Source organism: Barbatula barbatula (assembly GCF_947034865.1).
Source record: "Barbatula barbatula genome assembly, chromosome: 6".
NCBI lineage: Eukaryota > Metazoa > Chordata > Actinopteri > Cypriniformes > Nemacheilidae > Barbatula > Barbatula barbatula.
This window is the reverse complement of record NC_136765.1, coordinates 7,222,528-7,246,040: the sequence shown is the minus strand read 5'-3', so window position 1 is coordinate 7,246,040 and position 23,513 is coordinate 7,222,528. Positions and strand designations below refer to the sequence as shown.

General features: G+C 41.1%; 1 protein-coding gene across 1 annotated transcript in view; it reads right to left on the bottom strand.

The window, feature by feature from the left end:
* Nucleotides 1-439: 439 nt before the first annotated feature.
* LOC306895009 (leucine-rich repeat and fibronectin type-III domain-containing protein 2) overlaps nucleotides 440-23,513 on the bottom strand; it is a 136,316-nt gene continuing 113,242 nt past the window's right edge. The window contains exons 3-4 of the mRNA XM_079457898.1: nucleotides 12,806-14,201; nucleotides 440-2,899 (exon numbers count right to left, since the gene is read on the bottom strand). Coding sequence (XP_079314024.1) covers nucleotides 1,933-2,899; nucleotides 12,806-14,181 — 2,343 coding nt within the window. The 5' untranslated portion in view covers nucleotides 14,182-14,201 and the 3' untranslated portion in view covers nucleotides 440-1,932. The remainder of the gene's footprint in view (nucleotides 2,900-12,805; nucleotides 14,202-23,513) is intronic.

The window sequence follows — 23,513 nt, the reverse complement described above, 5'->3', positions numbered from 1 at the left end:
GCTAAAAGCGGATCTCACGGTCCAGACGATGACTGTAACAGCACTGAAAATATTACAGAGGAGGCGACAGCAAGAAGCACAGTGGCAAGTGGCGAGAGATCTTTTTCTAAACTAAAACTAATAAAAACCTGCATGAGAAGCACAATGAGCCAGGACAGACTTTCTGAACTTGCGATACTCAGCATTGAAAGGCAGCACGCGCGTCAGATGGACATAACAGACATTGTCAAGGACTTTGCACAGAAAAATGCTAGGAGAAAGGGGCGCTTTGGAGGATTTTAACGGCAATATATATTACCTTTATTGAATGTTAAACGTCATGAATCTTTGTTGTATACTGCAGATAGAAAAAATATTTTGACGTCATGTGCTCCCTTGCATTTTAACAAGTTAATGTAATTGCTGTTTTATTGTTGGTGTTTCTTTTATTCTTTTTTTTGTGAAAAGTTCTTAATAAATAAAAACGAAATAATTACATACTATTTAATTCCACAGTACTAATTCACGATTTTGAATGAAAAGGTGAATACCCCATCTATTTATGCGGTGAGGGGCCCCGCCTCCACTCTTGCGGGTGGGCCAACGCAGTTTGCGCTACGCCACTGGCTATATACCATATACATATGCTTTCATTTTTCAATAATACTCTGAAGGTCTTCAAAGAATACCATGGTTGTAACATGGGTAAAACCAGTTGACACTTCTTAGTAATTTAGTAAGTGTAAAGAGCCTCTTCTTGGTAGAGAATATAATGTTTTTGTTTTAAATGTGTATACTTTTCTATGTGATATTCTAGAGAATTGTTTGCTTCTAATTTTACTTAAACAGTTTAGGTGGGGCCATTTTCTACTGCAACAGGAGAATGGCCCTGTGCACAAAGCAAGCCTCAATAAAAAATGATTGATATAGTCTAGTGTGGAATAACCTCACTGGTCTGAATTAAGCCCAAATCTGAACCCAGATGAACCCCTTTGAGCAAAACATTCATCACCCAAACACATCAAAGACTTGTACCCAGGAGTACAGTCATTTCAATATAGAAAAGTGCCCTTACAAAACTGTTGCAACAGAGATGAAAACTAAGTTCTTGAATATGTTATAGGATTGATATTTTGTTTTGATTGGAATAACATGTTTATGAGAAGGGGACGCCCCAATACTTTTGTCCATATAGTGTACCTCTGATAGACTTCACTTTCTCTCACGTTCTGTATGAATATTCTGTACGAAGTCTTATTTGCAGTCAGCTGATCAGGCGACAGACAATTTCTGAAAAACATTATAGTAAAAAAAAGAGGTGAAACGCTGTCGAAACTGAAAAGAGAGGCACAGTGTCATGAAACGTCATAGACACAACTATGACAGAAAACTTTCTAAATTATAGTTTCCAGCTCTAATGAAATTATGGGTGTGAAATTGGGATACAACAGTGTAACTGAAATAAAGAGATAGTTCAAAAAGAACCTAGAAACTGTAATTACATTTTTTTTCACATCTCATGAGAACATTTGGTTCTTTGTGATGCACATCCACTTTGCAGAAGAAAATCCTCTTGGCAAACTGCAGTGCACAGTCAGATAAATTCTCTTTCATTCCCCATAATTCTCTGAGAATATCCCTAATTCTTGTGTGTTTGTTTGGCTCTAATGCCTTAAAGCACCTAGAGATATCCCCCATCCATGTCTCAATAAACAGGGTCAGCCCTGGCCTTGGCAGTTTGCCGAACTCGGACAGAGACCTTTAAACTTATTTTTTGATCAAACGGACAGAAGGGTGAGACCATTGATATGGAACATCATGCAATTCAAAGTCCTGGCCATCTCCAAGGTGTCTTTTGATGGCCTATTAAGTCCTTCTCATCGTCGTATGATGCAACAAGTTTGGAGAGTGTGTTATTTTCACCTTGTTTTATTTGGCAGAGCTAAACATACATCAGACTGTACTCTCCATGACCCACTCAGAGCTATCAAATGTTCCTTTATCACCATCACACTCACTCTCGTCGCATTGCAAGAGCATTCCATTTACAGAGAGACTCCTCTTAGTCCAAATGTTGCTGATGCGCCGTGGGTAGCTAAGGCACTGTGATGCACCAAAGTCACCCATGTCGAATGAGTGGCTGCGCTTGGGCTTGTTCTCTGATGGAAGCATTACAAGCTTATCAAGCCTTGATTCTCCATGGCCAAGCAAAGGCTCCTTGTCAGTGGGGTGTCTCATGGCCATTGTCATGGATCCTGAGGAAGATGGTCCTCCTGGATCTCTTGTGGGAGCCCTTAGGTCTAGAGAGGCAAATGCACCAAGTAGGTTGTCCAGGTGTGGTCTTGCCTTGGTTGACGTCTGCTTCCTCCTGTTTGGCAAGGTACTGGACCCCCCATGTTTATTAAAGGACTCAACTTTCTCACTGCCAAGGGAGTCAGCTGATGAGGAGGATGAAGATGAGATACTACTCTGCAAAGAGCCACACTTAAATTCCACCACATCATCCCGCATCACCACAACAGTCTTTGGAGCTTGTGATGTAGAAGCGCCATTGTTAAGACGCTTTGCTGCCTGTGTCCTACCATTGGTCTGGGAGTAGGTGTTGCTCACTGTCACTAGCTTTGCAACTTGCAAACCACTGGTCACTTTGTAGCGAACCATAAGAATGACGATAAAAACCAAGAGAGTGGCCACGATAACTCCACCAATCACCAAAATCATAGTACCTCCCAAAAACTGACTGTTAAGAGACTGGCATTGGGGATACTCATCACTTGTCTCAAACTGTACACAGCCCACTATGTTGGTTGCGGTCAATGTGGTGACTGTGTCCTCCCAGATAGCCAACACACACAGGTCATACTGCATCCCTGGCATCAGATTGTTTACCAAGAAGGATTTGCTGGTCGTTGGAATCATTCTGTGAACAGCAGAGGAAAATACAGAGATTAATATTAATTTAAGAAAAGATGCATTCGCAGAATCAGTATTTGGACATTAAAACAGATATTACAAAATACAAACCGATTGTTCAATGTTTCATATTAGTTTAAATACACATTGCTTGTTGACAAAAACAATCATATTAATCTTTTAACTGTGATGACACAGAATGTGTCTCTATTGTGCAGGCAAATGAGCCAGAGATGAAAAGAACACTTTCTTTCTGATCAAGGTGGAATTTACATGAGACACAGACACATACTATTCTTGGTGCATTTAATTTCAGAGCTGTTGTCAGCATTGAATCTTTTCAACAAACGTTTCACCTTCTGAGTATTGTTTTAAATGTGTAATGACATTGACAAAGGACTGAGACAAAACTCTTCCCCCCTTAGTCCTCCAGCCTCTCCAGGAACTTGGCTGCTTTTTCCTGTTCCTATCCTGCAGCTCTCACCTCCACTCTGCCTGATCATTCATTACATTCCTGGATCAAATCAGCACATTTCCACCTCAGGCTCAGAGCTCCCAGGCTCTTTCCCAAAAGCATCGTTATCCAACTATGGTCGCAAGTTCCGTCGTTCCAGCATAGTTCAATGATTCAAGTGTTTCCTGAAAACGTCGTTCCAACGATCAATTGCAAGCAGCATTGCAAAGCTCCATAGTTATTATGGCATGCATCATGCTTTTGAACAAAGTAAGCAAGCAACATGCAATGCATTCTATATCCATCATTCTAAATATTTTAATATTTTAGTGTGTTAAGAAAATAGAAGCACTGTTTTTTTGCACATGCACATGATCCTATGTGCTTTAGGCCCCTGGGGAATCCCTGGGTGGAATGATGTAGGAGGAAACCTATGAATTAATTAAGTATCATGAAATAAAACAACCGATAACTAAAAAGGGATAAAAAAGTAGTCTTAAAATGCAATGCATGTGTAATGAGATCCATAAAAAGGGAGGAAGGAGGCAGGAACCGGCGAACGTTTTACAAACTTTAAACAAAATAAACAAACAATAAACACGGAAGTATAAGACCGGGCAGTCTACAGTAAGGTGGCCATAAACCATAACCACAAACTTAACACATGTCCGGGCCCGGTCATCTCTCAACAGTCCTGCCGCTCGTCCTTTTAAGCTCCGATCTCCTCCGTGAGATATGCGGGACTCATTTCAAATCTTAATTGTTTGATCTAAAGGCATTAAATTGTTAAGAGTTTGAAAAATGGGTTTGCTTCTTCCTCCAATCAGGGCATACATGGATGACATGACAATCATCACACCAGCCAAAGCATGTACAGTAAAAAAAGCAGCTGCTAGATTAGCTCCTGGATAACATTAGTTGGGCACAAATGGAGATTAAACACAGCAAATCCTGCAGCACTTCTCTTGTCAAAGGCCGGCTTACCAAAAACAGGTTCTGTATAAAGGGCGAGCCCATACCAACGGTCACAGAAAAGCCCACCAAAAGCCTTGGATGGTGATACACCGCTGACCTTAAAGATGCCGAACAGCTGGAACAACTCATGCAAGAGACAGCCAGTGGACTCATGAAAATCAATACTACAGCTCTTCCTGGGAAGGTTAAACCCTGGGGCTTCCAATTTGGCTTGTTTCCATGCCTGATGTAGCAAATTTCAATGTATGAGCTCACTGTGTTTTACGCCGAGAGCTTGGAGAGATTGGTGAGTACACAAGTCTACTGTAGAGTTTTTATAGTTTTATTTAATTAACACTGGATATAGGAATTAATAGTCTGTTTATTTGACCTGTGTTTTGCTTATAGTACATTATTTTTTCTTGTACAGCTGCTTTGTAACAATGAAAAATTTAAAAAGCGCTATATAAATAAAGCTAACTTGACTTGACAAGTGAGGAAATGGCTTGGGCTACCAAGATGCATTAGCAACATAGGGCTGAAGTGGATTGGATCTCTCTTTCTTCCCATTTCAACCCTTGTAGAGGAATATAAATGCACCAAAACAAGGTTGGATATGACGCTCAAATAATCCTGTGATCCATGTGTAGAAGATGCTGCTCCAAAAGTAGTGACATGAAGGAAAGGGAACCCAACAACAGCGGTAGGCAGGAAATATGAATGCACCCCTCAGACATAGGGAAATCATGGGACAAGTTCAACATTTCAGAGGGGGACTTGGTTTGGAATCAACCACACTCACATAGCGAAAAGAGACACCAAAGGAATAGCATAGGAATAACTGGTTAAGAGGCGTTAAGAGGAAGCAACTAGATGCGCCAGAGTGATCAGCAAGGCTGCTGAATGAGGTGAGAAGGCATTGAACAGCACAAAATCTGTTAGAGTGAGCTGTGGAGTATGGAAACAAACAAGCTACGTTTTATCATAAGAGCTACATATGCTGTGCTACCCTCACCAACAAATCTGCATGTTTGGTGTGGACAGGATACAGCCTACCACCTATGTGCTGCTTCAGGAAAACTGAAACATATTCTTGTGGGTTGTAAGAAGAGCTTGACACAGGGAGATACACATGGCGCCACAATCAAGTACTAAAGTGCTTGGCTGCAGCAGTAGAGACAAAGAGAGTGGCAGCAAATGCCATCGCTAAACACCCAGTCTAACTTGCTAAAAATGCAACCCTTTATTCGGGAGGGGCAGAAAATGCGGGCTGAGCCCTTAACCCCCGGGGAAGTAGGCTGTTCCACTACAATTCCACTACAAGGCAGCTTAAGGAAGTGGGGATCAGGGGACAGGCCCAACGGACGGTAGTCAAAAAACTTGTCACGGTTGCTTAGAGAAGCAGCCACTGGCTGGGGTTGAAACGGAAGGACACAATATGGGCTGACAAATGACCACGCAATAAAATTCTGTTGTATGTGGTACATTAGCATGCATTAACAGAACCATCAAAGCAAGTGTTGTTGAGGCTGCAGCCACAAATCTGTATGACCTAATTGACTCAGGTCAGTGGGGTTCAGAGGACGGGTCCTTTTCACTCAGGATAATGGATGTGATGAAAGTGTGATCACACACACAACTCATCAGATGTCTCTCTGATAATAGCAAAGAAAGTAAAGTATAAATAGGTATTTCTATAATCAGGGATGATGCCTACCCGACGAACCCATTGTGGGAAATGTCCTATTGGGCAATCTGGACCAGATTATAACACCTGGTCCTATTAAATTAATCTTTATCCTACAGCAGGCAAGGGCTAAATCCTTGTCATTTGTGAACCACCAGATAATGCTGTCCACTCTCTCCAAACTGGGCCTCTCTGGAACTGCACTCAACTGGTTTGACTCTTATCTCCTTTAAGGTATCATGGAGAGGCAAGACATCCAGATCTCACCAGCTGGAAACTGGAGTTCCTCAGGGATCAGTTATTGCTCCTCTCCTCTTTTCTATATATACCACATCCCTGGGTCCAATTATAAAGGCACATGGGTTCTCATACCATTTTTATGTACCTGTAGACGATACACAGCTTTATTTTTCTTTTCAGCCAGATGACCCCGCCATCTCTGACCGTGTCTCTACCTGCCTTCTGGACATCTCTTCTCTTTAATGAAAGAGCATCACCTACAATTTAACCTCTCCAAGACAGAACTCCTGGTTATACCGGCCCACCCATCAATTAAACACCACCTTTCCATTCAGCTCGGATCCTGAACTATAACAACCACCAAGTCTGCGAGAGCCTGGGTTGATGTTTGATGACAAGCTGAAATTCACCTCGCACATCGCAGCAACCACTCGAACTTGCAGGTATGTACTACACAACATCAGGAAAATTAGGCCGTTCCTGTCGAAGCATTCCTCTCAGCTGTGGTCATATCAAGACTGGACTACTGCAATTCTCTACTGACCGGCCTTTCAACCAATGCAGTCAAGCTCTTGCAAATGATCCAGAATGCAGCTGCACGTCTAGTTTTTAATCAGCCTAAAATAACCCATGTAACACCTTCCTGATTTCACTGCACGGGATGTCAGTTGCCGCCTGCTTCAAGTTTAAATCGCTGACACTGGCCTTCAGAACGATTACCTGAAAACCCCTTTACCTTAACTTACTGTTCCAGGTCTACATCCCGCCATCTTCGGTCTGAAAATTAGCAACGCCTGGTTGTTCCATCACAGAGAGGCACCAAATTGCTTGCAAAAACCATTACTCATTCGGTTCCCCTGTGATGGAATGAACTGCCAGCCTCCACTGCAGCATCCTACACAACTTTCAAAAAACAGCTCAAAACATACCTGTTCTGCATTTGTTTGACCAATAACTGTCTATGTTTTGTGTATAAAAAAATTATTGTTATTACTCCCTTGCTTACTCCAGCTTTAATCCTCTGTGAGAATCCATTATTCTCTGTGTCTGTCTGTTGCAACATTGCAAGTACAGATATATCTAGATATGTCTAACCGATCTCCATCTATTACGGCGTGCTCAGTACACGTTGACCTAACCAATGTGTTATCTTGTTATTGTGTGAGATGTTCAGACATAAGTGATATGTTCGTCACTTCCTTACTTATGCATATATATACTGAAACCATCTTTAGTAAACTTTGACTTTGGGTAAACTACACTTCTGTGTCTGTGTCATTCTTGGTCCCCGGATCCGGTTCCTCTGATTGCTCCGTCGACTAGACCCTTCAACTCATGAAAGCTGTATACCTAGGCAAAGTAATAATCTTACATCCTCATAGTAGTATGTTCCTCTAAACTAACGGTAGTGTTTAGCGTGTTGACAAAATGTTGATATGCTCTTCTACTTGTAAGTCGCTTTGGATAAAAGCGTCTGCAAAATTAATACATGTAAATGTAAATATACAGCTGTAATTGGCATGTTTTACCTTCAAAACAGTAAATGGAAAATGGAACAATAAAAAATTAAGTTTATTCAAAATGTATTATTTCAAGTTAACTGGTCTTATGTTTAGTGTTCTTTACTCAAAAGAATTGAGTTCATCAACTTGTTACCAAATAATTGTCTTGCTACGTTCCCTCACAGGGGTGTCAAACATACGGCCCGATGAGGCGTCCAATACGGCCCGAGGGAAGATTTGAAAAATAATACAAATATAAAATAAAAGTTTATTATTATTTTGACTTTTTATTAAATAAAGTTAATAAATACAGTCAGGTTTTCGCTGCCATATTATGTTTTGTTTTATAAAACAAAAATTTGTTTTTTTTATCATTGATCATTTAATTGGGCTTCTGCCAGAACCCCTAACAAGCATGCGTATTCTAAAGCGCCGCCTACATTTCGAAAACATAAAGTCGGCTAAGTTGTGCGGCAAGGACTAGTGATTTTAAAATGTCCAAATAAAGAAAACTGATCTGGAGCGGCGGATGTTTCAGGAGAAATGGAAGGAGACGTATTTCTTCTGTGAGTTCAACGGTAGGCCGGTATGTTTAATCTGCTAACAAGCCGTGGCTGTGCAAAACGAGTACAATATTAAACGGCACTATGAGATACACGCAGAGAAATATGATAAATACACCGGACAGCTTCAAAAAGTCAATAATTTAACTTTAGCCTCGGAAAAAAAGCAATCAATGTTCACAAAAAGAACAGGGACTGATGAAGCTGTAAAGCTATTTGATTGCCAACGAAATCGCAGCGGGATCAAAGGTGTTTTCAGAGGGAGAATTTGTGAAGAATCGGTAAGGAACATTAACAAGTCCAACTTGCGCTCTCGACTCACAAACAGACAGCTAAATGACATTATGAGATTGATGTGGTTGAAGACAAGAGATGTCAGGAAGCAGGAATTAAAATCATAATGCAGATGCGATCTAGATCTTTTGTTGATAAAGGAAATTTCTAGTATATATTTAATGTTCATATCCAAAGTAAAGTTGTACTACTGTACTAGTTGTTAAATATGTTAAGGCAGTTTTTCCTATTAGTGAATTATATTGTATAGCTTGTATGGTTCAAATTTTATGTGACCGTCTGTTCACAAATAGAATCTGTTGCATTTTTGTCATTACTAGTTTAAAAAGTATCTGACAAAAAATATTCATATTCAAAGGAAAGATTTGATTGCCTTTACCTAAACAAAATAATTTTTTCAAAGAGGAATAAGGGTGTTATTGAACCATTCTGAGGATTTATTAAATGCACCTTTTACAGAACAGTATGTCTTTCTAGGTTTTTTGCTAATTCATTTGTAATTTGGTGCAATATGGTTTAAAAAAGGTGATTAGGACTGCACATTATCACTTTTCTGATCCGGCCCTTACCCTACAATGAGTTTGACACTCCTGCTCTAACATATACGTGAAACATACGTAAAATTTAAAATTAAGCTTTCAAACCCTTTAACATGCAAAGGGCCCATGGAAAAAAAATTTAATTGGGTTTGCATTTTTTCCCTTTGTTTTACATCATTATTCGATCAACTATCACAAACTGTGCATCATTTAAATGCTAAAATAGGGTTATATAAGAGGTTTAAGATTTTACATTTCCTGCCAGACCTTTTTTGGTCACTGCCCTTGTGCCCCTTTTGTAAATGCCCCTAAAGCATTGTAAATATATGTTTTGGATTATTCCTTTAAAAAACAAATAAAATAATAAATAAATTATTTGAAGCATACTTAAGGATAAACCTCACATAATGTTTTGAAAAAACGTTATTGTTTGCAGACACTTGGCAGCAGTGAGAATGATTTGAGACAATGCTTTGTGCAGCCACACTTATCTATTTTCTTTTAATCTTTAAGTAAGATGCCAATGCATTGTCTGGTTTTATTGTGCAAAAACCGTACTAAATATAACATTGCTGCATGACACACTGTTTATTGTAAGCTTTTGCTCCTGCTAGTCCATTACTCAATCATAATTGCCTTACCATCGCAGGGGGGAGGTGGTACATTCAGTGTAACAACCACTTTCCACTAAAACCGGTGTGATTGATCTTCCCTTTATTATAACATTTATTATAGCTTTATTATAACACAAACTAAACAAAAACCCAGGATGGGGAAAAATGCTCACAAAAACAAGACTTAAAAAAGGGACAAAAAAGGGGAAGTACAAACGATAACAAAATAGACAAAAAGGGCATGCAAGCGCAGACTCGAACTTTGACAAAGAGAACTCACAGGGCTTGACACACGCTGGATGGGGAAGGCACAAAACGAACCGGCACTGAACAGAGGGAACTGGGGCTTGATAAAGGTGAACAAGGGTTGATGACATGGTGCAAGTGACAGGCAGGTTACGGGAATCAACACAAATGCCGAGTTCAGATTGCCCGATTTTCAAAGTCGTTGCATCACTGTTCTTTTCACACTGCATGACTATCTGGGCTAGCATTCAGTCGCTGCAGTATTCACATTGAACGATGGATCGGTGACAGGAGATTACACACTGCATGACTTCACAACAGGTCAGAAACGCTGACATCTGTCTGGTCCGCAAACAACATTTCACAACCAACACACACGAGAAGTGATACGTGATATCAGTATTCTCGTGCGACATAGGAGGGTTTTGACTAGAAGGGATACAGGCAGTGGTGCAGTCTAGTCACGTGATATGCAGGTGCACGCCGTATACCCACTAAAAAATATCACGAATTTCTGTATACCCACTTAAACAAGAGCGCTGATACGTTACATCGTTTTGTGTCAGAAAAGTGCGATCGACGCACTGACTTTGGACCATTAGTGCAACCGGGAGATATGATAGAAAAGGAGATCATGAAAGGCAAGCATTTAAGCTACACTATTTCAGTGTTTTTGGTAAGCCTGCCCCTGGAGCTACTGGCGCTTCGGGTGACACTGCAGCTGCAGCAGGTGTTACAGAAAATGAGCCTGACTCGAAAAACTTTATCCAAATCGGGTCAGATTTTGACTCGGATGAGCTGAAAGAAATAAGAATGATTTACCTCACTTTTCACATCTTTCTAAAAGTTAAAGAGCTGAATTGTAAGATAATGAATGATATTTCCTTCTAAAGAATGTCTTAGGTCAAAATTTGATATGGCAGGAAAACTGTTGTCAATTTTGTGGGAATGGTATTGAAACCACTGGGCACATATTTATGGAATGCAACTACCCCAAATTCTTTATTCGGAAATGTAGGGTTTCCTTCCTTTTTTCATTTTATAAATGATCTTATAATTTTGCCTTTTTTACTTGAGGGATTACATCTAAATCCCCTTGTATTGGAACATGTATTCAGTTTGTATCACCTTTTATGTAAAATATGATATATCCTTTTTTATTTTATATGTATTGTTTATTTTATTTAGTTTTTTAATATGATTACGATTTAATTAAAAAATATATATGAGCCCAACAAGGCTCATGCTACGATATACGCGGGGTACCCATCACTCGCACTCTATTCCCCAGTGTAATGTATTATACTTTCTGGTAATAACCCCCCCCCCTTTAAAACTACTATGTAGTCTTTAATAAAACGAGCATATTTGTTCTCATTAACATAATTGTTAGGGTATAGTTGGCATATTAAATTGTATCTAACTAGCCCAGTTAGTTTGTGTGGTGAATCAATACATGAGGGAGAGATGACTTACAGTATACTACAATGTTCATAATTGTTTTAGATGATAAGAACTGAGAACTCCTGGCCAGCCTTGTGAATGTCATGCTAGAGACACTGCCAGCAATCTATAAGTTCAACGAGTGCTAGATAAAACCGCACAAATGATTCACAATGCTCTTGATTACATATAGAGGCATACTCTATGCATTAGTGAGCGGGGTGGTGCTCATGGGTTGTCAATCTGGAACGGATGAGTAGGCTGGGGGGATCAGAGTATACTCACTACAAAAAACTAGACTATGCCACTGGGATACAGCTACCTCCACTGGGAATGTGCATTTCAATACTGCATAATTTTTGTCAAGCTGAAAACTGTTTATTCATATTTTTCTATTATTGTAAGGTTAGGTTTAGGGGTTAGGTTTCGGGTTGGTGTAGGGATAGGTGGCATTGGCAAATGTATTTTGCACCACTTCCGGCCGTAGCTGTATCCCTTCTAGCAACAACCCATTGAGAGTCATACTTTCTGATGTTGTGGCCTCCTCCCCGAACCACTGAACTAGTGCCCAGAAAAAATGCTACCTCTGTTATATGGCGATATTTTGGTTTCAGGATGTCAAACACTTAGCAGAGAGAGGTACTGTGCAGAATTTGCTAAACTAAAATTGTAAATAAAGAACTAAATAGAATGTTTTAGAAAGAGGATTCAACCATTTGATTGAGTAAAACCATTTAAGGTAACAACAAAGATTATAGAGGTTTAAGTTTTACTTAGTGAACCACACATTTATATCCAGTTTCTTTTTCAAAAGAGTTCATACAAGTATATGTTACAATCTGCTTAAATGTCCGTTTGTTGGGATTACTTTCCTACAAATGTGTACATCCGTATTTATGTTTCATTTGTTTAATTTACCTGTACTGTTGAGAATATATATATTTTTATTAATTTGATTCAGTAATGCAAAGATGTAACTGTTATTTAATTTTATAACATTTAAATTTAATTTAAAAACTTTTTGCAATTCTAGTTCTTATTGCTAGTTTGAACTGTATATCTCAGTTGAGAAAAACAAATTTCAGCGTTGTGTGTGTGTGCATAGCAACCAAGTTGACTCATTATACCCAGTTTATCGTCATTGCAATCGTAATTTTTCCTCAATAATTGCAATGTGACATTTTCCTCAAATCGTGCAGCCCTAATGGTCAGATGCTCTTTTTGGTTTAGGATATCAATTATTTGAATTTATACAACTTTAACTATAAATTTTGTACAAAATATATACTAACTGGAAAGAATAAAGAAACTAGAAAAGGTGGACTACATTTCTAGTTTGATATAGTTGGAGCAGTTTAAAGAAAAAGCAATTTTTACCTGTAAATCAGGACATCATCATCTGAACAGTTGTACTGGAGCTGGTACATTTTCACTTTGGGTGCCACTCTGCTAACTGTCCACTTGATCAGAGCGGAGACTGCAGTGATCTCTGACACTGACACTACCTGCTCTGGTTGGGCTTTGGTCTCCCCTTTGCTGCTTTTAGCTGAGCTGGTGATGTCAGACAGCCTTGACTTTGGCTGGGATGTGCGGTTAGTTCCATTGCTAAGGTGTGGGAGCTGAATGATGGAGAGCTCAATTGAAGCTGTTGATTCTCCTGCAGCATTTGCAGCAATACATGTAAATGTTCCATAATCCTTAGTGGTGGTGACCATAATGTCTAAAGTGCCATTTTCATAGACTATAGCCCTGGATGAGTTACTGATTACTCGGTCATCTGGAGCAACCCAGTGTATGAGTGGCATGGGGTCACCCACAGCCTTGCAACGTAGGCTGGCCGTCTGCCCCTCCAATACTAATAATTTATGAGTGTATTGTGTAATTAAAGGTGGCTCACAAATAAACTCTTCCTCACGCACATACCAGAAGTAGCGACCTTTTAGGTTTGGAGGGGAGGCACATGTTTCCATATCGTCCTCCCGCTCTAGACGACGCAACCATAGAATTTCACAGTTACAGTGAAGTGGGTTCCCACCAAAGCTGAGAGACAAGACTGGGGCAAAAGGTGTACTCAGAAAGGTGTTGCTCTGTGATCGAGCAAAGATTGGATCGGGTGGAAGTTTCTGGAGACGGTTCGATGTGAGGTCCAGCCTTGCCAGCTTTTCAAGGTCAGTAAAAGTGCCTTCAGCAATGTGGCTAATGAGGTTATGGTCAAGACTCAGCTGGTGTAGGTTTAGCATTTTACGAATGGCCTCCCATGGCACATTCCGCAGGTTGTTGTATGAAAGATCTAGGTCCTCCAGGGTGAGCAGTAGGTCATCGAAAGCCTCTTTGGAGATGCGGGTAAGTTGGTTGTTGTTGAGAATGAGGTGTTGCAGGTTCACTAAGCCCCGTAGGACATCTGGTCCAAGCTCAGTCAACCGGTTGCTGTCTAGGTGCAGCGAACGCAGGGTTTCCAGATCCACAAAGGAGAAGGGCTGGATGAAGCTGATGGTGTTCCTTGACAGTGTGAGGTCCACAAGGCCAGTCATATTGGTAAAGTCCAGCTGGGTGATTTTAATAATGTAATTTCCTCCCAATCGTAATTCCACAGTTCTTGTGTCAATGTCTGGGGGCACAAACAGAAGACCTTTGGATGGGCATAGTGTGCCCAAAGACTCTGAGAGGTTTTGACAGACACAATATTTAGGGCAGGCGGTGGTCATCATAACTGCGCTTCCCAAGAGAAGGAGGCTGCAGAGCACCTTGGCCATGGTATATCACATGCAGGTACCTGGAAAGAAGATATGAAAATAGTGGTTAGTTCATCCTAAATATACACAAACCAAATGTTACTTATAAATATAGATAGTTTTGTATGAGTTTGGTAACAGGCAAATTCTACAATAAATCTGTTTTTATTTAATTTATTATACAAACATTTTAAGATTTTTAGCTCAAGAATTTCTTCAGGAAAATACTTTAAAGATGTATGATATTGATGTCAAACATTTGTGGTTTGTACTTTGTAAAGATAATTTGTGATATTTCCATATAAACTCTTCACAATAGGGCATGAAATTATGGATAAAAGTTTGTATCATTGAAGTACACTCTGGTCCCTCGCTTTACACTCATTATTGCCCCAGGAGAGCATTAGGAAGATGTAAAATCTTATATTGTCCCTAAAACCAGGAGTGTTTGATGCTGTGTCCTATGTGAATTGAGCATTACATCAACTGCATAATAATGATACAGACTCGAGTAATGTAAAATAAAAAAAATAAAAAATGAAATACACCAAAGAATGAGGTTGAAAATCTTTCTAATAACTTAACGTGACTGTGGTACAAAGGCTGACATTATAGACAACACTGAAGCTAAATTTAGGCCAACTGGAATATTTTCATTTTTCAAAAAACAATCCAATCTTTTGCCATCAAGCAGTTTCCCTCTCAACAATTACTAATATTCAAGAACTGACACATTCAAAGAAAATAAAATCTTTGTATTAAATAAACAACATGCCATATTTTACATTTTAGGAATATTTTATGTGATCTGGAATTATGGACCTAATTATTTTGTCTATAATTTCCCACTGGAGCAGACTTCCCACATATAAGGAAATAATGCATCTTCTGAGCCACAATAATTCTTTTTTTACAAGATCCCAATTACCTAGTTCTATTAACTCATTAAATTTTCTGATATAAATTGGTTAATATAGGCTAATACATGTGTCATCACCATACCCCCTTAAATTATATGTGTGGTTCTTTACAGGAAAAAACCCTAAAGAAAAAAATGCACGTAAAACTCAAAGTACCAATTAAATGATGGTCAGACACATTGGTCTAGCAAGTGCAAACAGTGCAGAAAAACAAAATTAATCGCAATATAACAGGGGGTAGAAACCATGAACATTTGTAACTTTTCATTGGTTGCATTTTATTTTCACCCTATATCCGATCAATTGAAATATACCATATTAACCAAAACTCCAGTTTTGTGTTCATTTTGGATTCACACAGCATAGCATTGTGTAAAAATCCTAGAAGTATTCTTGTGACAGGGAGATATTAGTAATTTTTGACAGCTTAAATCTGATTAGGCTAAATGCAGCAGAAGCTTGCCCTTTAGCATGCTCATATTTCTAAGGTAAGTTTCCTTCATTACCAATTATCTTATAACTAATTGTCAGGCCTCCTCTTTATTCATTCCCACCCCAGACTTCTAGCCATCAAACACATATTTAACAATTTCTGAGCACTACGCATCTCAACTACTAAGATAGTTATGCATTTCATCCAAATCAACAAGACAGGCCAAACGTCTCGCCTCGTTTATTACGGTATTTAAATGAGCTTTGCATGATCACTGTTAACTTCAAGGAAGTCAACAAAGCAAGATCTAAGAGTTGTGGAAATTCACCGACTTAGGCTTCTTCTTTATGTTAGTTCTGCAGGCATTAAGACTCAGGAATTACGGCTTTAATAAAGTAAAGAGTGTAAGAGCACATCAAAAAAGAATCGTATCAAGTGAAGAAGGTACCCATGAAACAGCAGGACAAGAGAAAGTACTGAGACGGCTAAACATCTAAAGGTAAGGTAAAAGCCAAAGCAGTGCAATCATAGAGCGCTGAAGTGAAAGATGAAGGTAAGGCTGCCATGATGTGGAGGACCATTTACTTGAATCGAAGGACTCCCCCGTGCAAAGTGCCTGATTGGACATGGGCAAACCATTATGACAGCAGGAAGTCAGTATTACAGAACTGTTCTGAAATCTCCATCACATCTTACCAGATGGTGGATTCTTCACCTGACACAACATTTGTGCAATGGACTAAGATTTTGAGGTTGTCTTGCACAACTATCCTCCTTCACAATGGTGTGGGAACAACAGGTTGTCTGAACTCCAAGCACACAATGTTTGTAACTAAACAAACACAAAAATGCTAAGATCACTTAAAATTAATGAGTGTGTGTTGCATGTTAAATATTACAATCTGTAATAGCAGATATGCAATTTCTGTCTATCGGCTCTGTAGAATAAACAAAAAAGAAGGAAACGTCACATTTTCACCTGGTAGAATATAAAGTAGAATATATGTAGAAATTCACTGCGCCTTTAAAAGTGTTTAGACATTGAAGCTTTATAAAACATACTTTTCATTATACATGCAAATAAAAGGATGTGATATCTTCAAACAACAAGTAATTTTAGTGGATGTATAGAGTCAAATTTCACATGTGTTCTAGCAGAAAAGTCACATGTGTTTTTCATTGCATTCATCTCCACTATTTCTGACAACAGGAATATGTCTTAATATATTTTATCTATTGAAGCCTAACAAACGTCTTTTGAAATTGAAAGTATTGGTTACCTGATAAAATATATATTTAAATATATTTTCTGTGCAATGTCTTATCTATAATAAATATTTACCTATAATGTAATGACATTCAAACATTTTCATATTTGATGTAAGTGCACAATACGTTTTGGGTCACTAATATGTTTCATATTCTAATAATGGATTGGTTGCTTTAGGGCAAAGTGACAGAAAAACAATCTCTCCCCTCTGTTCTTTTGTTTGGTTCTCTCAGGTCATTTGTTCAATAATTCATTCTCATCGTCTCATATAAATCCATTTCCAGAAACCTGACCCATCATATCTTATTCTCAACTACCATCCCAGAAAACAGCCTATCCTCAAGCTCATCTTCAGCACAGACATTTCATCTCAGCATAGTCATGCAAATGGCCTCATTGCCCCTTACTTTCATTTATTTCCTATGCCAGCATATTTCATAACCAGCCCACAAAAGATAAGGTCAGATTTATTAAAAGCTCTCTCTCTCTCTCTCTCTCTCTCTCTCTCTCTCTCTCTCTCTCTCTCTCTCTGCCATTCTCTTTTACTCGATTGGTGTACTCACATCCATGGCTCCTAATCATTTTTGCCCTTACACACAAACAGCCCCTCTATCTCACAGCCCTTTGATTAATGTGTGGACGCCACGTTGCGGTATTTTAGTAGGAAGTGATGAAAGCTCTCAAAGGGAAAGAGGAGATCAGCCAAAGGCAAGGGTAACACCTTTATTTTCAACAGTGGTCAAATACATTTTCACACCAGAATTTGGACATTAAAAAATGTGATTGCCTCTGTTCTAGACGACAGACTAATTAACCTTAACAACTTATGCTGTGTTTATTCAACCTTACTGATCTTGTGTTCATTGTTGCTAAAGTGTGTGTGTATATGTGTGCGACTCTCATTCACACGCAATAAAAACATAGCTCCATTTAGGTGTGGCTTTACTATATCATTTGGTGGTTATTAGATGTTCAAAGCTTATTATTATTCTTTCTGATCCCCAAAATTCCTCCTAGAGCTTTCAAACTACATCCAAACTTACCAGAAACATTCAGACTGGTCTAAAGAAGTGCGCTATGTCTTTTCTAATTGATCCGGGTTATGGTTTTGAAAACTTGACCCTTAAAACCACTTAAATTCCAAAAGGGGTCATATGACAGGGCTAAAACTAATTTTATTGTTTGCTTTAGATGTCATACAATGTGTATACAGGATTTAAGGTTTAAAAAAGCTGTATTTTCCACACAACGTGCTTGTTTGTGTCTCCTCTTTGCTCCGCCTCTTTGAAACATGCTCTCATTACAGCAGGGAATGGTAACATAATAAATACCACAAGTGATTCAGCCCTTCTTGATCAACCAGTGTTACGCCATGAAAATCATGTTAGCATCATATTAGCAAACATGCCAATTGTGTTTACATCATGCTTGCAACATGTCAAGCATGCTAGCAACATGTTAATCATTCTAGCAAACATGCTTACCATGCTAGCAAACATGCTTATCATGTAGGCATTATGCTAGCAACATGCTTATTGTGTTAGATTCATGCTAATCATGCTAGCAAAATTGCTTATCGTGTTAGCATCATGTTAGCATTATGCTAGAAACATGCTATTTGTGTTAGCAACATGCTAGCAAACATGCTAATCATGCTAGCATTATTCTATCAACAAATGCTAGTTTTGTTAACATTATGTTGGTAAACGTACTAATCATGTTGAAAACCTTTCAAACTATTTTAAACTTCATAGAAAAGGCTTTGTCAAGCCAACATAAAGTTTGATCTCAAACTTTACTATGTAGTTTTTCTTATTAGAGATGTCATAGCACACTGTATGCAGTTTTATATATTTATGTATTTAAAAAGTTATATTTTAATAGTTTGTGCACACCATTTACACAAATATTAAATACGACCCTTTTAATAATGCTATTTATCTGACACTGTTTAAAGGTGCAATTTCTCTACAACAAATGTGAACAAAGCCAATAGCTAAAATAATACTTTTAAACAAATGCCCTGAACACTTCTCTCATCTTTATTGATTGGAGTTTGACAAAGTCCTACCACAAACTCATTGTGTTGGTTAGCCATTGTTTGAGATAGTCCTGTCATCCTTGTACAGTATGTAATATTTCTCTCATGACAGTGTTGCAACAGTAATGTGTCTTGTGTCACAGCATGGTGATCAGATCTTCACCTTCAGTTTTTGTGTTGGGTTTTGTCCTTAGTGTCAGGATCTGAACTCAAAGTTCTGAGTTTTTTCCTTTGTTATATTGTAAGCATGTGTTCTTGGTGCCATGTGCTCTTCTTTATCTTGTTCAGTTTTAGGTTGAATAAGGGACTGGATTCCATTACTTCTAGGTTGGTATTGTTTGCCTTATGGTTGGAATCCATCACTTTTAGGTTGGCATTGTTTGCCTTATGGTTGGAATCTTGTCTTTTATGCTGTATGTGTCTGTTCCGTCACTTATGTTTTTTTTCTGAGAATGGTGTTTAAAACTTTAGTACATAGATCTGTCACTTACTGTATGTTTTTCTTTCTGAGCATGGTGAATAAAACCTTAGTACATTGTCCATCTGGCAATTCTGGCAAATGCCAGAGGGGCAGAAGGCCATTTTTTAATGTGGGCCAGTCAGATTTTTTTTAATATATACAATCATTTTTTTACAGGCCGACAACCCATAGGAATTTCCCAGTGGGAAAATAACAATGTAAATATTTTTGCTCACTTGTTACTAGCTGTTGTGATTTCTATGCCCCGGTCATTTAGTGCAACAGCGATAAACAAGCGCCCATCCTATTCAAAAGGTTGACCAGTCAAATGAAAAAAGACCAGGTTCACAGAATTCAAGCCAATTAAATTAAAGAGACCAAGCAGAATTTCAGCCAATTAAACTGAAGAAGACAGAACTTTCAGCAAATCAAAATGATGAAGATTTTACTTAATACAGAAATTACTGTCGATAGCTGGTACTTGAAATGTGTAAACTCCAGTGCAGTGATTCAGTCTGAATGATGGCCGTGTAGTCAGATGTAAAAGTGCAAACATAACAAAACGTACTCGGTTACTTACGTAACCTCGGTTCCCTGAGATACGGGAACGAGTACTGCGTAGCAGGACGTTATGGGAAAACTCCTTTTTCTCCGATGACTGAAGCAATTCAAAAGCGCAGTGAAAACTGCACGGTGATTGGTTGGAAAAAAGCAGAGCTTTGAACCAATCGTAGCGGAGCTGCCGGACCAATGGCGATGGCACCCGCCAAAATGGGCGGGGCTTATGGCTATATAAGCGGACACATCGCCGTAGGGTCTTCAGGTTACTTCGACTGAAGCGACGACACAGCAGCTCGTAGCACGGCAAGGAACGCAGTACTCGTTCCCGTATCTCAGGGAACCGAGGTTACGTAAGTAACCGAGTACGTTCCCTATCGATACTTCACTCGTACTGCGTAGCAGGACGCTATGGGGAACAAGTATAATCACGCCGTGCTACAGATGGAACGAAAAACATAAATGGTCTCGGAGCCTGGGCTCGGAGACGGAGTAAAGCAGGGAAACCCTGAAAGCGGTAGAGGCCAAGCTAGAAGGTGGCCTAGACCGGTTATCGTCCCAAAGTAATTAAGTGCTGGCGTGGCCATAGCCATGGCTCAGCGACCTAATTCAAGCAGAAAGGACCCGGGCCTGAAGGGCCGGAACGTCCAGGTTATAAAACCTTGTAAAAGTGGACGGCGAAGCCCAGCAGGCCGCCGCACAGATATCTTTTATAGAGACACCGCTATACCATGCCCAGGAAGAGGCAACGCCTCTAGTGGAATGGGCTCTAATTCCCGTGGGGCATTGAAGGCCCAAGGAAGAGTAAGCCAGCGATATAGCCTCAACTATCCACTTCGATAGTCTATGTTTCGAGACCGAGGACCCTTTGGTGCGGTCACCGAAGCACACAAAGAGCTGTTCCGACCGTCTGAATGGGGCGGAGCGCTCAAAGTATATTCTTAACGCTCTGACTGGGCAGAGCAGACTAAGCTCTGGATCCCGCTCTGAGGAGGGGAGAGCAGAGAGCGAAATAACCTGTGCTCTGAACGGAGTAGAGAGCACCTTAGGTACATAGCCATGTCTTGGTTTGAGAACGACTCTGGCGTCGCTAGGCCCAAATTCCAGACAGGATGAGCTCACAGAGAGAGCCTGTAAGTCACGCACACGCTTCACCGATGCTAAAGCGAGAAGCAGAGCGGTCTTGAGCGTCAAAGGACGGAGGTCCGCAGATAGCAGCGGCTCAAAGGGAGGACCCTTTAGAGCCCTCAGGACCGTGGGCAGATCCCAAGAGGGAACTGTAAGAGGGCGAGGGGGGTGTAGCCGCCTGGAGCCCTTCAGGAAACGAACGACAAGATCGTTCTTGCCCACTCCTTGTCCTCCGATGTGGGTATGTGAGGCTGAAATAGCCGCCACATAGACCTTGAGTGTGGAAGGGGCACGGCCGTTATCCAACAACTCTTGTAAAAATGACAGTATCAGTGATACGTCACAGGACACTGGGTCAGCGCCGCGTGTTGTACACCAGGAGGCGAAGACAGACCATTTGAGGGCGTAGAGGCGTCTAGTAGACGGAGCTCTAGCTTGTGATATGGTGTTCAGTACGCTCTCTGGGAGGTCCGTAGGCTCCCGTCGAGAGGCCAATGGTGCAGAGCCCACAGCTCTGGCTGGGGGTGCCATATCGTGTTCCCTGCCTGAGAGAGGAGGTCCCGCCTCAGGGGAATGGGCCACGGGGCTGCTATTAGCAGCTGGGAGAGATCTGCGACCCAAGGCTGGTTCGTCCACAGAGGAGCTACCAAAAGCACTCGGTGAGCTTGATCCCTGATTCTCCTGATCGTCTGCTGCAAGAGCGCGATCGGGGGAAAAGCATAGAGGAGCCGGTTGGGCCAAGCGTGGGCCAAGGCGTCCTTGCCCTTCGAGAAGTACGTCGGGCAGTGAGTATTGTCTTCTGAGGCGAAAAGGTCGACTTCTGCCTTGCCGAAGAGTTTCCAGATTTGTTGAACCGACATGGGGTGGAGCGTCCATTCGTCTGAAGGAACATTGCTCCGAGATAGCATATCTGCTCCCCGGTTCAGTTTGCCTGGAAGGTGAGTTGCCCTCAGTGAGCGCAGATTGGCCTGGGCCCATTCCAAGAGGTGAGAAACTAGGGAAAAAAGGCGTCTTGAGGAGAGGCCTCCCTGGTGATTTATGTAAGATACTACCGTCATGCTGTCTGATCGGACTAAGACGTGACGATCTTTTAGCACCGGTAGGAAGTAGCGGAGGGCCAACCATACTGCCTGCATTTCCAGGTAGTTGATATGGAGGCTTCCTTCCTGGTTCGACCAGAGGCCGAAGGCCGGGTCGCCATCGCACAGAGCCCCCCAACCCGTGTTGGAGGCGTCTGTCGTGACCACTTTACGACTGGATGTGGAGCCCATGGGCACACCCTGCTCTAGCCAAAGGGGATCTTTCCACGAGGCCAGGGCGGTTACGCAGGCTTGATTCACCACAACACGCAGTCGACCAAGACGCCAAGCGTGTGGAGGAACTCTGGGCTTCAGCCAGTACTGGAGGGGGCGCATCCGGAGGATGCCCAGACTCAGTACCTGAGATGCAGAGGCCATCAGACCTAGCATTTTCTGAAAAACCCTGAGGGGGCGTGAAACCCCGGGTGTGAATGAGGCCGCGAGCCGTCGAATGACCAGAGCTCGGTCTGGAGAAATTCTGGCGGTCATGCGTTTTGAGTCGAAGACTGTTCCCAGGAACAAAATGTTTTGGCTGGGTGACAGTGCGCTCTTGGCAAGATTGATCCTGAGTCCCAGGCACTCCAGGTGGCTGAGGAGGAGGGATCTGTGAGACTTTAGCTCGTCCTCCGACTGGGCTAGAACAAGCCAGTCGTCGAGGTAATTCAGAATGCGGATTCCCTTCTGTCTGAGAGGGGAAAGAGCCGCGTCCATGCACTTCGTGAAAGTGCGGGGAGCTAGAGAAAGTCCGAATGGAAGGACCGTGTATTGATAAGCAATTCCCTCGTAGGCGAATCTCAAGAATCGTCTGTGACGAGGGGCTATCTGAATGTGGAAGTAAGCATCTTCCAGGTCCAGGGAGAAGAACCAGTCCTCTGGGCGTATTTGCGAGAGGATCTGCTTCATCGTGAGCATCCTGAAGCGCCGTTTCATAAGGGCGTGATTCAGATGCCTGAGATCGAGGATGGGGCGGAAGCCGCCGTCCTTCTTTGGTACTAGAAAGTACCGGCTGTAGAAGCCTGACTCGATTTGGTCTGGGGGAACCATTTCTATGGCTCTTTTTCCCAGTAAATTCCTCAACTCCGTGCGCAGAACGTGAGAATTTGAGTCCTGCACTCGGGTGGGGACGACCCCGCGAAAGCGCGGGGGTCGACGAGCAAACTGGAGTGAATATCCTTGGGATATTATTTCCAGAACCCAGTCTGATACCCCGGGGATGGCTCTCCAGGCCTTGGCCCGGGTGGCAAGGGTTTGGGTGTAGAGAGGAGATACGCCGCCTTTTGGGGGCTTGACTCCCAGGAACAATGGAAGAGGAAGTTTGCTCTTTTTTTGACAAAGTTTGTGTTTTATTAAACATTTTGCAGAATGAGGTGTGGGCGTTAGAAAAGGCCCCGCACTTACAACATTGCATTTTAACAAAACATTTTTGCCGGCACCCGGAACTGAACGGGGTGACCTGGCAGACAT